At 45.5% G+C, this 18,148-nt stretch overlaps 1 protein-coding gene across 2 annotated transcripts in view; it reads right to left on the bottom strand.

Moving 5' to 3' along the window:
* The window catches only part of COL15A1 (collagen type XV alpha 1 chain), a 127,172-nt gene extending 111,329 nt beyond the window's left edge, over positions 1–15,843 (bottom strand). The window contains exons 1-3 of one of the 2 annotated variants that reach the window (XM_077965657.1): positions 15,698–15,843; positions 15,221–15,338; positions 15,043–15,131 (exon numbers count right to left, since the gene is read on the bottom strand). In XM_077965657.1, coding sequence (XP_077821783.1) covers positions 15,043–15,131; positions 15,221–15,231 — 100 coding nt within the window. In that variant the 5' untranslated portion in view covers positions 15,232–15,338; positions 15,698–15,843. Of the gene's footprint in view, positions 1–15,042; positions 15,132–15,220; positions 15,651–15,697 lie in introns of those variants that run through there. The other variant, XM_028835028.2, reaches the window with a different exon arrangement.
* Positions 15,844–18,148: the final 2,305 nt, after the last annotated feature.

The raw sequence follows: 18,148 nt of genomic DNA on the forward strand, positions 1-18,148 counted from the left end.
AAGTAACACAGGCCTGAAGCCAGGTAGGGCAAGAAGATAGAAGGAGAGGTTGCATGCAACCAGACATTGCAGGGGCAGAATTAATTTTTTTTTTTTTTTTTTTTTGGCAAGGTCTCGCTCTGTTGCCCAGGCTGAAGTGCGCTGGCACAATCCCAGCTCACTGCAGCCTTGGACTCCTGGGCTCAACTGATTTATCCTCCTGCCTCAGCCTCCTGAATAGCTGGGACTGCAGGTGCATGCCACCACACCCAGATCGTTTTATTTTTATTAATGTTATTATTATTATTATTTTGTAGAGACAGAGACTCACTATGTTGCCTAGGCTGGTCTCAAACTCCTGGCTTCAAGAGATCCTCCCACCTCAGCTTCCCGAAGTGCTGGGATTACAGGTGTGAGCCACTGTGCCCGGCCAGAATTAATTTCTTTAAAACAAAGCTACAGTACTCTTTCCAGGTATGAAAAATTTCTCAGCCATTCCATGAACTAAAGCAACAGTGCAGAGATGACAGGAGCTGCGCACAGACATAAACTGAGATGCATACTATTCCAACACAGTCTCAAATGGAACCACTCTTAGAAGCGGGGCGCATCAGCCACGGCTTCCAATCCAGCCACCCTATCTCCGTGATGAGCCAGCCTTTTCCTCACTTTGTGGATTGAGTATCTGAGTCCAGAGAATGGAAGGGACTTGGCCAAGCTCCTGTGACCGGGCCTAGAACCAAGGAATCCAAGCCACTAAACCAGTGCGGGGCATCTTAGAGAACTTCCCCCAGCAGAGAAAATGAAGACATTCAGTTGCAATTTGATATCAACCCACACTTGCAAATATTAAACAAATAAAGCCATTTCATTCCTTAATGAAAGTTCATATCCTAAAAGGGGAGGGGATATGGAACCATCTACTGTAGACAGTTAGACCTGAAATAAAATTAGAAAATATGTCACATGGAAAAACTCTGCAGTGAGAAATGGTTTCTTCCCCCCCGCTCCTTTTTTCTTTCTGTGGGAGAGTGAGTAATTTGGCATTTTAACTAGACAGGGGGAATGCGCAGCTGTAGTCTCTGTTTTGTACCAAATACATTCAGTTGCTGTGCAGTTTTGTATCCCACTTTGTGAATGGGATGACAGTGAAGGATGTGCTCAGCAGTGGGATGAACAGGGCTGAGCAGAGCTGAGCCGAATCACTGTCCCCAACTGCCACAAAATGCGGCCAAACTGAACTCAGATATCCTAGAATGTTCATGCTAACGATGCTTTTAGAATTGCCTTTCCAACCCCTTCATTTCTCAGATGGGGAAAAGGAGGCCCAGAGAGGTACAGTGATTTGCCCACAGCAGAAGAAGAGCAAAGGATTGTTAATCCTGAGGCTCTGGGAGTCTCCACTGTGTCCTGCGCCGTTGCCATAGTTGCCTCAGGCATGTCATGGGCTCCTCCGTGGCTGGTGGTGACCTGAACATAATAGGGTTCCACTGGGTTATTCCTTCAAAGGGCATTGCCTGAGTACTGGCCACGGGCCAGGCACAGGGCTAGGTGCTGGTGGTACAGAGAATAACCCCAGCCAGGTGTGATGGTGCCTGTAATCCCAGCACTTTGGGAGGTCAAGGCAGGTGGATCACTTGAGCCAGGAGTTTGAGACCAGCCTGGGCAACATAGTGAGACCCCATCTCTTAAAAAAAAAAAAAAAAAAGGGAAGGTTGAAAAATTATCCAGGTATGGTGGTGCACACCTGCAGTCCCCGCTACTCGAGAGGCTGAGCTGGAGGACCACTTAAGCCCAGGGAGGTCAAAGCTGCAGTGAGCTGTGATTGCGCCACTGCACCCCAGCCTGGGCAACAGAGTGAGAACCTGTCACACACACACACACACACACACACACACACACACAGAGAGAGAGAGAGAGAAAGAGAGAGAGAGAGAGAGAGAGAGAGAGAGAGAGAAATAACCAGAGTGTCCCTTCCCATATTCTAGCTACTCTGGAGGCTCTGTTGGTTTGAGATCAGGGTGTGGGAAGGGGTATTCTGGGAGATGAGGCCAAGACAGCACTTGGTGGAACTTCAGAGGGCCTCAAATGCCACACTAAGGGGTAGAAGGCCGTATTTATTTTCCAATGCTGCTATAACAAACTACCACAAACTTAGTGGCTTACATCAACACAAGTTTTTTTTATCTTACAGTTCTGGAGATGAGAAGTCCAACACAGGTCTTACTGAGATAAAAAATTAAGGTATCAGCAGACCATGCTTCTTTCTGGAAGCTTTAAGGGAAAATCAGTTTCCTTGCTTTTTGCAGCTTCCAGAGGCTGTCTGCATTCCTTGGCTTGTGGCCCCTTCCTCTGTTTTCAAAGCCAGCAAAGAAGGATGCTCAAGTCCTCTCACATCACACCACTCTGATTTCCTCTGCCTCCCTTTTCCACTTTTGAGGACCCTTGTGATTACATTGGGCCCAACCAGGTAATCTGGGACAATCTCCCTCATTTCAGGTCAGCTGATCATCAACCTTAATTCCATCTGCAGCCTAACTCCCCTTTGCCATAGAACCTGATAGAGTCACACATCCTGGGGGTTAGGGTGTGGGTCCTTCAGAAGGCCATGACCCTGCCTACCACAGGCAGTAATCGTGGGAAGATGACACAGCGTTCTAAATAGGGAGCAACACAATGAGAGCTGGTTTAGAGTATTGCTCAAATATTAAAAGTGCACGTGAATCACTGGGAATCTTGTTAAAATGTGATCCTCTGTCCCCTAGATGGTATGATTCTGATTTATGAGTTCTGGGGGTGAAGCCAGAGATTCTGCATTTCTGCCAAGTTCCCAGGTCATGCTGATGCTGCTGGTCCATGGACCACAAGTAGCAAGAAGCTAGAAGCAAGAAGATTGAGTAGCAAGAAGCTGGAAGATTACTATGGCTGCAGCGTGGAGGATGGGTTCTAGGGTGGAGAGGATGGAGGCTGGGAGACAGACCTGTGTGCTGATGTCAAGTTGTAATTAAATTTCTTCATTTCGCAAGGCTGTGGTGAGAATTTCATATATTAAATACACACACAGATACACATACATATGTGTATATATAAATGTATATATAAAATTTATATTATATGAAACACACACATATATATGTACGTGGATATATGTGCGTGTATATATAACAAATATATATATCCTATATATTAAAACTTAAAACAGCACCTGGCACATGAAAAGCACTATATAATTATTAGCACAGATCATACTGTTTTTTGGTTGTTGTTGTTTTTTGTTTCTTTGTTTGTTTTTGTTTTTGAGATGGAGCCTTGTTCTCTCACCCAGGCTGAAATGTAGTGGTGTGATTTTGGCTCACTGCCACCTCTGCCTCCTGGGCTCATGAGATTCTCCTGCCTCAGCCTCCCAAGTAGCTGGGACCACAGGCGTGTACCACTACACCCGGCTAATTTTTGTACTTTTAGTAGAGGCGGGATTTTGTCACGTTGGCCAGGCTGGTCTCAAACTCCTGACCTCAGGGTGATCCATCTGCCTTGGCCTCCCAAAGTCCTGGGATTACAGGCATGAGCCACTGTGCCCCAGCCATACTCTTGGTATTTTCTTAGGTTCATGTGAAGCACCAGAGCACTGGCCTGGGAGTCAGGATACCTGGTTCTAGACCTGGCTCTCCTGCCAACTTGAACTGTGACCATGAGCTACTCACTTTCCCTCTCTGAGCTAGACAATCAAGTTAGAACTAGCCAGCCACTAAGATGGTAGTTGGAGGGGAGAAACAGCTGGCTGGGCCTATTTCAGAAGTTCTGTGTGTAATGCTGTTGAACTTGCAAGAACTTGGGTTCAGCTTGTCATCAGTTAGGATCTCTACTCATTTTCTGTGGGATAAAATGGTTGTAACTTTCCTATGCCGAAAAAAGCACAGTTTAACTTTTCTTTCATGAAACATTCTATTCTTGACATATATACTATAGGCAATGCCTACTCTCACCCTGCTCCAGCACCATCATCCTGCAGTGGATGGCTGCAGGGTGGTCTTTCAGTGTGGCTGGAGGCGCACATAGACTTTGCTGGTCAAGGGTTCATAATGCTGGGTTTTCACTAAGATCTCCACAGTCCCAGGCTTTGAATGATTCATTCATTAACTTATTCAAATGCTCATTGTGTCCGTTTAGTGCCATGTCAGATGCTGGGGAAACATGGATAAATAAAAACGGCTTCCTGCCCTCAAGGAACCCACAGTGATGTGGGAGCAGTGAAGTAAGGAGGCATGGAACTGATCACCAGTGACAGGCCTGATGCTCACTAATCCTTAGAGTAGGAATTGCCCTAATTTACAGATATAGAAGACAAGAAGTCCCTCTCTAGACTCAGCATCACCACCTTTGAAAGGAAGCAGTTGGACTGCATTGGTTGTTCTCAGCCCTGGCTGCACCTTAGACTCCAACCAGGAGATTTTTCAAACCTGCTGGTGTCTGGATCTCACCTCAGATATATGAAGAATCCCTGAAGAGCTGGAGGACTGGGCACCAGGTCCCCTTGGAATCCTCAAAATGATTCCAAGGTACTGGAGGGCTGATGACCACCAAGGTCCTTATGACATGAGCTCTCACATTCTAATTTCCTGAAAAACCCTCTTCTAGCTCTTCCATAGACACGTGCAAAATGGATGAATGAAGGAGAAGGGTGGAGAGGGAGTGTGGGAGGGGCCCTAAGCTCTTTCGAGTAAGGCCACCATTTGGAGAAGGATGCTGGCACTGTTCCTTTACCTGTTGCCATTTGCTCCTTTTGGGTTAGAAACAGCAGTAGTAGACAAGGCAGGGGGGACTTGGCGTTCTCATATGATGTTGCAGGAAGTATAAATTATTATTGCCTTTCTGAACAATGCAACAAAAGCCTTAAAAATGGGCATGCACTAGACCCAACTATTTGTTTTAGGAAATTGTGTTGTGCTAGGAAATAATTGCAGAAGTAGTCAAATACGAAGCTATGAGACCATGATCGTCACAATAGTGTTCATAATAGTGAGCAATGAGAAACAGCCTAAAAGTTTACAGGACAACCAAACAATGAAATACTATTACAAACACAAAAAATATTAGAGAAGAATATTTAATGTTCCAGAGAAGGTGTCTAGATGATTGTTACGGGGGAAAAAAGCCATCAACTAAATGCAATGTACGGAATGTTCTGTTCATATTATGATCTATGTGCATACTTAGGGGTGGAAAATAAACTTGAAACATAGTTCATCAAATGCTAGCAGGGTTTATCTTTGAGTCACAAATAATATGTGATCTTTTTAAACCCCTCTTTTTGGCCCTAGTTTTGATAATAACTATGTATTATTTTTATTACCAATTTTTTTAATGTTATTGAAGAAATGAACCTCTTACAAACACTTCTCACATCCCTCTGCCTCTCCCATCTCCTGGTGGAAATGGACATCCCTACTTTGGTAGTGCAGATGCTTGCTTGCACTGTGTTAGGAAACTCAGGACAAGCTCCTTAACATGCAAGCCAGCTTCTGTACACTGTCTCTATTACTGGACTATGAGTCCCTCCAGGATGGGCACTGAGTCTAACGCGGCTCTTCAGCCATCCTGCCACCCACTCCAGAGAGTGCCTGGGACAGCAGGAAGCCAGAAATAATAGGAGGAAGACAGACATCTGTAAGAGTAGCCATAATACAGAACAGACAGACCGTTTTGAAGACTTCAACAGAAATTCCCTTTGGGAGGAAGCTAGTCACAAAAGACTGCCTAGATGGGAGGGGGGTTTTAAGTTGGACCCCATTTGAGTCCCTCAGTGATGGGAGGAGTAAATCCTAGAGAGGCCTAAGGCCAGGCTGTTGCCTGTAAGCCAGACTCCAGCCGAGCTCTCCAAACCCAGAAAGGGGGTCCTGGCATCTAAGGTCAAGGGTCCTGGTCACTTGAGAGAGATACCAGAGCCCTCAGAGCAGTTTTTTGTCCTGTTCAGTCCTTGAAATCATCCATGGCATGCAACAAATATGAACTGGATTGGATTGGATTTGGTTGGGTTGGGTTGGATTGGGTTGGATTGGATTAGGTTGGGTTGGGTTGGATTGGGTTGAGTTTGATTTAGTTGTATTGGATTAGATGGGTTGAATTGGATTAGGTTGAGTTGGGTTGGATAGGGTTAGGTTGGGTTGAGTTTGGTTATAATGGGGATAAAGAGTGGGCTGCACTCATTTCGTGAACCGGGCCACCTGTCTCTCCCATTAGATGTTGACCGGGAGGAGGGCTGGACCTTCTCCCAGGATCTGCTCTAACCCTAGACTTTTCCTCTCTGTAGTTTGGATAGAGCAGAAGAAGGTAATCAGTCAGCAAACCTGGCTCCTTCCAACGCCTCTGATACCACCTCAGCTCCCCTGGGCTCTGTGTTGATAGCAATAGGTCATAACTCACAATCAGATGCTCTGACTTTGAGGTCTTATTTGCTTATCCATTCTCCACACCAGACATTAATGCCTTAAACTGAGTCTTATTGTAAGATTGCCTCCTTTTTACAACCCTCACCTACCCAGTACCACTGCTATACTCCCAGTATCTGATTATATTATGCAGAAATTATGGAATAAGCCAACCTATATTAAAGAATTGATGGCTCAATGAAGGAGGCAGGCACGGGTAACTTATCTTACCAGACTGTAAAACATACCACAAAGTAACAATCATCAAAATTGTATGGATTTAAAATGACATACACACATTAACACAAGAAAGTGACCAGTGGTACAGAGATACCAGAAAAAAAAGTATATCATTAAAAGAAAAAATATTGTGTAATAAGATATCACACAACAATGATGGGCAGTACAATGATGGTACAATAGCTCACACTTTAATTAGTACTTTGGGGAAACCTGGGGACCACTTTGGAAAAGAACTGGCTTTAGATTATGCAGTAATCTGGCCAGGTGTGGTGGCTCATGCCTGTAATCCCAACACTTTGGGAGGCTGAGTTGGGAGAATTGCTTGAGCCCAGGAGTTCAAGACCAGCCTGGGCAACATGGTGAGACCCTATCTAAAAAAAGAGAGACTATATCCTAATCTATGGTTCCTTTTAAGTGATCAAGCTGTAGATATTAAAAGAAAACTGGAAAATCAACTTACATATTTAGCTAGAAGAAAAAAGATAAATGCACAACTTTTGACAAACTGAGAAGTCAGGAATAAGATGAGTAGAGAGAAGCTGGAAAATAAATTTTATCCAATTAATGTAATAAGAAAGATAAAGAACAAAGTAACATTAGTGTGAATTCCAGCCTAACTAGTTATTACACTATTGAAGAAAACGACAGCCCTATAATGTTCCCTGAGTACTCAGTCAAGGTCACCCTACAGCTGACAAAGCCATGGAAGAATTGGGATGACTTACGCACCACAGAGGACATAGTAAGTTGATGCATTAGACCACAGACTAGACTAACTCCTTCATTCCTTCTTTGATTCCTTGAAAAAGTATGCTGAGTACCCACTTCATGCCAGTCCCTGTGCCGGGGATCCCTGTTCCAGGATTCAGAGTTGGACAGGCCCATCCCTGCCTCATAGAACTTCCCATGTAGCAGGGGAGGCAGGCAACTAATGTGTGGTCACGGTACAGTCTGAGGAGCCCTGAGACCAAGAGATGCTCATGATGCCTGGGAGAGGAGAGACAGCTTCCCAGAGCAGAATCTTAAAAGGATGATTTGGGGATCGCCAGGTACTGTGGGGGAAAGGCATTTTTAAAATGGTACTGGTAGCCAGGTGGAGTGGCTCACCCCTGTAATCCCAGCACTTTGGGAGGTCAAGAAGGGTGAATTGCTTGAAGCCAGGAGTTTTGGATCAGCCTGGGCAACACAGCAAAACTCTATGTCTACAAAAATTTTTAAATTAGCTGGGTATGAGGGTATGTAATCCAGCTACTCAGGAGGCTGAGGAAGGAGGATCCCTTGAGCCCAGGACTTTGAGGCTGCGATGAGCTAAGATTGTACCACTGCACTACAGCCTAGGCAACAGAGAAGACCCTGTCTCAAAAAAAAATAGTAAAATTAAAACGGCACTAGCCTATGCAAAAGCACAGACGTGGGACGTTGCATGTCCCATTCAGAAGCCTGCCAGTGATTTGATGTGAGCTGAACTCCATAGGGACTTAGTGTTAGTGGAGGAAGGCAGGGTCCTCTGGGGCCAGGAGCATGACTCCAACCCAGGTACAATGAGAACCCAGCGAGGGCAATTGAACTAGGAAGCATCATGATTAAATAAGAAAAATCCATCTAAATACATAGTAAGAACTATCCAACCAGTTCTGTTCTTTGATGGGTGAGTTCATTGAGGGGAAATATTGCCAAAGGAAATAATCCAAAAGAAAAAGGCCATTTGTCTGAAGATGTCCCAGCAGCACTATTTATAATAATGACAAATGGCTAAAGTCCCGTTCTGGACAAAGTGGCCAGCTCTGGACAATTGTCTTTTGGGAGATGGAGACTGGAGGCCAATGAGGCAAAACTTCAGGTGTGACTCCTACCCACATCTCTCTCACTCAGAAAAGCATGTCAGACTGCCAGGGAGCAAGAGTGGTGTGGTTAAAGGGAAGTTCTGCGCTGCTCTAATTCATATGCTTCCCATTCATATCAGGATTTCTCCAGAGAAGATAGTGGCCAAGAAGCACTTGAAAAGATGCTCAAGGTAATTTGTCATTAGAAAATTGCAAATAGGCCAGGCACAGTGGCTCACGCCTGTAATCCCAGCACTTTGGGAGGCCGAGGCAGGCGGATCATGAGGTCAGGAGTTCGAGACCAGCCTGGCCAATATGGTGAAACTCCCGTCTCTACTAAAAATACAAAAATAAGCCGGGCGCACCTGTAGTCTCAGCTACTTGGGAGGCTGAGACAGGAGAATTGCTTGAACCTGGGAGGTGGAGGTTGCAGTCAGCCAAGATGCACCACCAACTCCAGTCTGGATGACAGAGTGAGACTCCATCAAAAAAAAAAAGAAAAGAAAGAAAGAAAGAAAGAAAGAAGGAAAGAAAGAAAGAGAGAGAGAGAGGAAGGAAGGAAGGAAGGAAGGAAGGAAGGAAGGAAGGAAGGAAGGAAAAAGAAAAAGAAAGAACGAACGAAAGAACGAAAGAGAGAAAGAAAGAAAGAAAGAAAGAAAGAAAGAAAGAAAGAAAGAAAGAAAGAAAGAAAGAAAGAAAGATTGCAAATAAAAACCACAAGGAGATGCCATTTTATATCCACTAAAATGGCTATAATTTTAAAAACTGAAAACAATCATTGGCGACGATGTGCAAAATTAAAGCCCTCATACATTGCTGGTGGGGATGTAAACATGGTGCAGCCACTGTGGAAAATAGTTTGGGGGTTCCTCATACTTGAAACACAGAATTATCACGTGACCAGAAATTCTGCTCCTAGATATAAAGAAGTAGAAACAGGCTGTCAAACGTCTGGATACTTGTATGCAAATGTTCAGAGCAGCACTATTCACAAAAACCAAAAGGTAGAAATAGCCCAAATGTCCATCAACAAATGAACAGAGAAACAAAATGTGGTATATATATATATATATACACAATGGAATATTAGTCATAAAAAGGCATGAAGTACTGACACATGACACAACATGAGTGAACCATGAAAACTTTATACTAAGTGGAAGGAGTCAGATGCAATAGATCATATACTGTGTGATTCCATTTTCATGAAATATCCAGAATAGGCAAGTCCATAGAGGCAGAAAGTAGTTTAGTGACTGCCAGAAGCTGGGAAAAGAGGGGAATGGGGAGCGATTGATTAATGCGCATAGAGATTTCTTTTGGGGTGATGAAAATGTTTTGGAACTTCATAGAGACGTTGATTGCACAGTATTGTGAAGGTAGTAAATGACACTGAGTTGTACACTTTAAAATGGTTAATGTTATATAATGTAAATTTCACCTCAATAAAAAGTAAGTCTGGATATCTAAATGGTCAATAAACATATGAAAAGGTCATTCACTTAATTAATAATCAGGAAAATGGAAATTAAGGCTACTGTAAGATTCAAATATGCACCCGTTAGAAATGTTGAAGTTAAGTTCAGTGACAAGACCAAGTGCTGGTGAGGATGTGAAGAAATGAAGGTCCTCATTTCTTGGTAGCTGTGTAGATCTGGACAACCATTTAGAAGACATGCTGGCATTGTCTACTCTGTTGGGGGATATGCACACTCTGATTCAGCACTCCACCTCTAAGTATAGAACCAACAGAAATTCATGCACATGTGCACCGAAAGAAATGTACAAGAATGTTCAGAGCAACACTATTACGTTAGCCCCAAATGGAAACAATCCAAATGTTGGAGGAGAATGGATAAGTAATATATGCTATGCTAATGCAATGGAATATTACACAGCAATGGCAATGAACTACAGCCACATACAGCAGCATGAATAAACCTCAAAACTTATTATTTATTGAAAGAATCAGACACCAAGGAATAGATTCTGCCTGTAAAACGTTCAAAATCAAGTAAAACAGAACTTCAGAATTTCGGGATACACACTTAGATAGTAAAACTATTTTTAAAAAGCAAGAAAGTGATGACTATTAATGTCAAGGTAATGGTTACCTCAGACAGGAAGAATGGAAAATAAAACCACAGCAAAGGGGTTCAGGAGAGCTTCTGTGGATTATCCTATATCTTCATCTGGATTACATAAATATTTGCTCTGTGATAAATCATTGTACTATACTGTAACTTTAGCATGCACTTTTCTGAATGGATGTTGTATTTCACAATAAAACATTTTAAAGACAAGTAAATAATTTGCAACCATCAACACTTTATTAGCAAGAGCAAATTACTTGTGACACCACCATCTCTACCTAGACAATAGCCCCCTTATCTTCTAAAATATTGGGTATTCCAATGACACTGAAATTTTACCAGGAAAAGGAAGGATTGGTGCTGTCCTCTAGCTCAACCCTGACCACTGGAGGCACGAGAGGCCATGTGGGTGACACCCACTGACAAGTGTCTCTTTAAACAGGATGGTGTAGGAGGATGGGGTTGGCTGCACATGGGACATTCTGAATAGTAGATGAGAAGAGCTCAGGAAAAATGGCATTACAGTTGTCTGTGGCCCTTTCTTTCTTCCTGTGAACTATGACCCCCTTGGGGCAGCTGTGTACCCAAATCCTTTCTGTACCCAGCCAGCATGAGGACCAGCACAGAATGGGTTTGTTGAACTGAACTATGTGAAATAATCAAACCTCAAACTAGAAAAATATTATTTTGTTTTGTTTCCCAACATTTTAAATGAGGACTACAGAGATGAGTGAATCTTGCCTCTCTACTTCATAGATGGGAAAAATGAGGTTCAGAGTGGGAAAAGCAACTCATCTAACTTCATGGAGGAAGTCAGTGATTGGAACCCAGGTTTTCCAATACCTGAACTTGTGCTGTTTTAGGGCGTGAGGGCTATCAGGAAGTTTACAAAGACCCATTTTTTAACAGATCAATGATCTGCAAAAAACCATATGCCTGTGTTCTACCCCTAGCCAAGGAGCCCTGTCCTGGGCCCACAATGGCATTCAGGGATGGGAGGGAGAGTCGATCCAGAGGCTTGGAGGTGCAGGAGGAACTCGGGACCCATTTTCTGAGAGAATCAATGCCCTAAGAAGCCAGCAGCTTTTAAGTTGTGAGCTGTGTGCCAGCTCTGTACCAGGCTGGCTATGAACCCCACTGTGAAGCCCCACCAGATTTGGTGCCTAGATGCTCTGGGAAAATGCATTCTTTTATTTAATAAGCAGCTTTATTGAGGCATAGCTTACATTCCATAAAATACACCCATTTTAAATGTATAGTTAGATGATTTTAGTAAATTTATAGAGTTGCACAACTACCAGCACAATCCGGTTTTAGAACATTCCCTCAAAAGTTTCCTCATCCCCATTTGCAGTCATTCTCTGCTTCTGTTTTCTGTCTCTGTAGTTTTACCTTTACAGAAATCTCATATATAGGGACTCTTACAATGTATTGCTTTTTAATGTCTGGCTTCTTTCACTTAGCTTAATGGTATTAAGTTGTATCCATGTTGTTGTAGCATTGATCAATACTTCATTCCTTTTTATTGCTGAGTAGTATTCCATTAAATGGATACACCTCATTTTGTTTTTCTATTCACCAGCTAAAGGATCAGTTTATTTCCAGTTTTGGCCATTATCAATAATGCTGCTATGAATATACATATGAGTTTTTGGGTGGACATATGCTTTCCTTTCCCTTAAGTAGATACTTAGGAGTGGGAAGTGCTGGATTGTAGGGTAAGCATTTATTTAACATTTTAAGAAACTGCCAAATCGTTGGGAACATGCGTTTCTGCTCATAACAGCCCACTTACAAACATGCTTTCAGAAGCCACGCTACTTAAGCATACAGCATAGTGGTTAAGAGTACAGATTCTCGAGTCAGACCCTCTGGGCTCAAATTGTGCTTATATTACTGAAGGCTATATGCCCTTGGGCAAATGACTGTGCTTTAGTTTCCTCATCTGTAAAAGGGGACAAGACATGGGGTTGTTGTGATGATTGAGTGAGTTCATTCACGGCAGAGCACTTAGAACACTGCTGGTTCGTAGTACTATCAAGTCTTGGCAATTGTTTTTCATACCCAGTTGAGCAGTGGCCCTATGGAAGGAACAGCACCAGCCCTGAAGTTCACAGATGTGGGAGGGCTATTATGGATCTACCCAGTTACAGTCATGTGGCCTTGAGGAAGTCACATCCTCTCTGTAAGATACGGCCTCATTTACTTCTCAGCACTGCTGTGTGGTGATTCCAGGAACTTGGTGAAGGTGACATGGTGCTTTGAAGACTGCACAATGCCATGCAGATGCAATGGACTCATGTTACCATTGTGACATTCAGATTGTAGGGCTCATTGGAGACCATGAAGCCCCTAAAGCCTTCTTCATCCGTGAAGCTCCTCTAACTGCACACTAGGATGGTTAAGAGCAAGGACTCTGTAGTCAGACTGTCTGGTTCAAATCCCACCCCAGCCACTTAGAAGTCTTGTGACTTTGGACCTCTGCTTCTTCATTTGAAAAACAGAGATAATAACTGTTCTCAGTTCCCACCTCCTGGAGTGGTTATAAGGACTGCATGAATGAAATATGAACATGTTCACACCTCCACCTGGACACAGGAAGTGTTTTATAAGTATCAGCAATATTAAGTTGCCTTAAAAATTCAGTTTGCAGGAGGACAGTTCACATTTTTAGGAATAGTTTCATATCCCCAAAGGGGCACTGAAAACCCATCAGCTGCAAATGGCTCTCCCTAGACCCTTTCTCAACTCCTGAAGGTTTGCTGGCCTCTCTTTTTATGTTATAAATGGGAATAGGACTTCCTTTGTGAGAAACAACAGCCCTGACACTGAGGGATCCTAGAGACACACACAGGAGGAGAAAAAAACACCAAAGTTCCTATCCCCAGATCCCTCTTCCTTTTGGGAAACTGGAAGTTGCAGCAAAGTTCACAAAAGACCATGGAACCCAAAGCTGGCCTCTGCCACTGAGTTGGCATGGCCCTATATCATATGCAAAATTGCAACTTTCTGACATGAGCCATGGGGCTGAGAAGCTAAAACTATACCCCAGCTGCCCTTTGATCTGCAATAAATGCCAGGCTGGACGCTCTGGCAGGAAAAGCTATCATCGGATTTGGGTGTTGTTGCCCAGGAGACAGTCGGCTGTCTTGGGCTTCTTCAGGCAAACAAAGAGTTAACCAAGGCCACCTTCTCAATCCCATTTCTTTGGGCAGACTACAGGTTGTTTCCTAGACTTTCTCTCCCTTATTAAATTGGGGCTGTGTACTAATCCTCCAAATTCAAAGGGGAAGGGGTCAGATGCTACAGAAATCATGGTTCTTCTGCAAAACTGCACAGAGAAAGAGCTGAGCAAGGGCAAGAGCCTGCAGACCTGGATTCAAGTCCTGGATTTGGACTGGCCATTTTCTAAGCTTGTCTCAACCTCAGTGTTATAGAAATACCTGCATTGTGATGGGATTAATAGAAGCCCAAATCTCAGCACCATGCAACATACCTTTGTAAAAAACCACACATGACCACCTCCTGAATCTAAAATAAAAATAAAAATACCTGCATTGCTTTCCAACACATAGTTACCGCAAGAATCAAGCAGTAATTTCTACCACTTATTTTGTGCCTAGTATGTACCGGAATCATGGAAAGCACATTATTTCTAGTTTATCTAATCTTCACAGCATTTCTAGGAAGGTAAAATGGTCTAATTAGTCGCCTTTTTCAGATGGGGAAACTGAGGCACAGAGCGATGAAATCCATTGCCCAAGATCACCCAGCCAGCCACAGTTCAAACCCAGACAGTCTGACCTTAACTGAGGCCCATTTTAACTTAGGTCTGCTTTAACTTAGATCTTACTATTCAGCCAACCGCCTGAGTTCTGCTGGAGAAACTGAGGTCCGGAGAACGGAAGGGATCAGATCACTGGCTCCCAGGCCACAGCTCTTTCCATCAACGGTGGAGCCACTGCCCATGATAGCGTGACCGCTTAAGTAACTCAGAGCTGGGTTAAGCGTCCGAGCAATTCAGTTCCGTTATTTCTTGCGCAGCAAAAGCCCCAGATGTCCCTGCTAGTGTTCATGCTTCGCACCTGTGTGCGGAGAGGCACCAGACCTGCCCTTTCCAGAAGCCAACCAGCGCGCACAACCTAAGCGCTGGCGCTGCGTGCGCTGAGGCTGTTGGCGCTGGCGCTGTTTCCAAACTCCCTCTCTGCCTAAGATTGGAGGCTCCGCGCCCAGCTCAGACATCTCGGGTGCTCAGACAGCGCTCCACCCGCCCAAGTTGCCCAGCGATCCCATTCACAGCTATAATCCCTGCACTGCCAGGAGGTAGGCGCCCGCGGGACCGCCAGTGCGCACAGAGTGGCGAGGACTCCCTTTTATGTCCAGGAATGAGGCGCGCATGGCAGCCGCGTCCGCCGCCAAAACCAGCTTCCCCCACGGGTGCGGGGGCAGCCGGTGCCACCCTCAGGCCGGGTTGCTTACCTGTCGCAGCGCGGGTCTGGGTGACTGCAGGGAGGGGCGTGGAGACCGAGAGTAGCATCAGCAGACACCAGCACTGCCCGTTGTTCCTCCTGCAAGAAGTGTCCGAGGGAGAAAAGGTGAGGCGGGCAAGAGGATTGGAGGGGCCCGGGACCCGAGGAAGCAGAGAAGCGGGTCTTACCTTGGTGCCATCTCGCGGGTCTGCGGAGCCCCGGAAGGCGCGCGGCGAGTCGAGTACAGCGCTGGAGCTCAGCGGAGGACGAAGGGGCGCTGAGCGCTGGCCGCCGCGCTCGCCCTTCCTGCAGGGAACAAAGGCGGCGCTCGGCAGCGGCGGCGGCGGCGGCGGCGGTCAGAATCCCGGCTCCCGGCCCGCGCCCTGAGTCACCCGCGCTCTGAAACCCGACTCCGCCGCGCCCTGCGCTCCCCCGCGCGCTGCGCCCCACCTCGGGCAGCGGCGGCGCACTCACGCCCCGGGGATACTGGCCTCCCTGGCCGCCTCCCCACGCCCCTTTCCCCCTCGAGCGACGTGCGCTCCCCTCTGTTGCCTCCAACCGTGACTGCCTTATGTAACCTGCGAGGAAAGCCCCGCGCCCGCGTTCGTTGGGGCAAACAGGATGCGGCTCCCTCCAGCCCTTAAGTCTGTCCTGTTGGGACTGACCCTCAGAGAAAGCACTCATTCACAGCCGCCGAGGGAATCCTCTCCACAGCCCAGGGAGGCTGGAATCAGTGATTTCCTTATATGATGGACAAGGAGACTGAGGCTCAGAGAGGTGGAGCGAATGTCCCAAAGTCCCAAGCTGCACTGAGTTCCTAGCTGCTGTGACCCACCCTGCACGCCTGACACATGGACCGACTTGAATGCCCAGGAATGGACGTGCCTGGGGCCATAAGTGATACATACAACTAAATGCATCAGAGATAGCCCTAATAAAAGTTTTTAATGTACTGGATTCCAGGGCTTTCCTCCTTGTCTATACCTTGCCTGCCCCCTTCATCAGAATGTGAGCTCCAGGAGAGCTTATCTTTGCTTTGTTCCCTGCCTAAAACAGCTCAGGTAGTAGGAGACGCCAATAAACGCTGGATGAATGAAGGAGCACAGTCTTGGATGAGGCATCACACCAGGCCCTGTGATGAGATGTGGGGGTCATGAACCAGGCTCAGCCTCCAAAAGCCCTCAGTGGGAGTGAGGAGGTGCAGGGCAGACTAACCCATTTGTTCAGAGCTTATCGCAGGGCACTAGGTAAAAGCGATCTCAATGGTCGCTTTTTATTATTAACACCCGGCACATAGCGTGAGATCTTCGGGTGAGAAGAGGCACCGCTGAAGTTAGCAGAGACCTGGACAGCTCTGAAGCCAGAGAAACGCTAGGAACCTACCTCTCTTCCTGACACATCAAGTAGCCACCGTGGGCCGTGGCTTTGTGGTCAGTTCCTGTGTTTCATTCAGTTCCACTCTCTAGAGGACGGGTCACCTCTTGCCAAGTGAGTTAGCCTTGCAGAGAAGATGGCATGGGAATGGAGATAGCAACTAATGCTTACTTGGTGTGGATTATGTCCCAAGCCCTGTGCTAAATGCTTCAGCTGTGTTATCTCGTTTAATACCCACAACAGCCATGGAAGGTGGTACTGTCATGATCCCCATTTCACAGACAAGAAAGCTGAGGTTCAAAACATTCCAAGGCTAAAGCATGGCAGATGCAACACCCATGCTCCTCACCACTCAGCCATGCTGCCTGCCGGTAAGCAAGAGGATCAGACTCACTCTCTACCCTCAAGAGCAAAATCACAGGGAGACACAGAGCACTCGGACATGAAAGGGTTCATGCCAGCCTGGGTGGTGAGGGCTCAGAGGAGGGATGGCAGGGTTGGAGATCGGGAGTCTGGGTTCCAGTCCAATGCTGGCCCTGGCTGCAGGGTGAAGTTGGGCAAATCTTGCCCTTGGTCTGATTTTTAAATTTCTCCACCTGTATAATGGACACAACTACCTTGATTTGAATGGTGGCTGTGAGCCCCTTGTTGGGACCACCTACTGGTAAACCACAGTGCTCTCTGTCCATTGGATTTTGGCTTCTATTATTAGAGGTTGTGGATATTCTTCTCACTGGTACTGCAGCCTGTGGAGGGGAACAACTGGCAAGACGGAAGGAGGACCCTAGATGAACCTCTTAAGGGACTGAGTCTCCAGTAGCCAAAGCAGCTCGAGAACCAGGTTGGCCCCATGTGGAGCTAACACATAAGGCAAAGTGCATCCCAACAAAATTGTCCACTTGAGGCCTCTTTCCTAATCTGTTCACATTCCCCGTGAATGTAAATTCTCTCCCACTTGCAGCCACTCTGTAATGGGCCTAACCTTATTTTATTATGATTCAGTAAACATAGGGAATTTGCTTTCATAATTCTATGGTTCTCTATTGTTTGTAAAGTACCACATTAACTAGGAATATAATTGACTTTCTTAGAACTTATTTCTATACTGCTTAGAAAAACCACATCAGTTATGGCTACATAATAGATCTAGGGTTCTGTTTGACACTTTTAAAACCAGAGATTGTGAACTGGCAGCCATGGGCTCAATTTTGTTTTGTTTTTTGTTTTTGTTTTTGTTTTTGTTTGAGACTGAGTGTCGCTTTGTCACCTAGGATGGAGTGCAATGGCGCAATGGCAGCTCACCGCAACCTCTGTCTCCTGGGTTCAAGTGATTCTTCTCCCCAGCCTTCCGAGTAGCTGGGACTATAGGCGTCCATCACCACGCTCAGCTAATTTTTGTATTTTTAGTAGAGACAGGGTTTCACCATGTTGGCCAGGCTGGTCTCAAACTCCTGACCTCAAATTGATCCACCCACCTCAGCCTCCTAAAGTGCTGGGATTAAAGGCATAAGCCACCATGCCCAGCGTTCAACTTTGCCCATAGATATGTTTTATCCAGTCTCCTGGGTGTCAACCTCTAGATTAAATTAGCTAGCAATATTTGATAATTAGAAAATTGCACATTAAAATTGAGACTTCTGGATTCTTTTTGAAAGTTTGGAAAACCTGGCGACATAGGGCCTGCATTCTCTGTGCCAACAATTGATTGGCACTGAATAGAGGCTGCTGCCTTCAGCTAAGGC

This window comes from Macaca mulatta, chromosome 15 (assembly GCF_049350105.2).
Source record: "Macaca mulatta isolate MMU2019108-1 chromosome 15, T2T-MMU8v2.0, whole genome shotgun sequence".
Taxonomy (NCBI): domain Eukaryota; kingdom Metazoa; phylum Chordata; class Mammalia; order Primates; family Cercopithecidae; genus Macaca; species Macaca mulatta.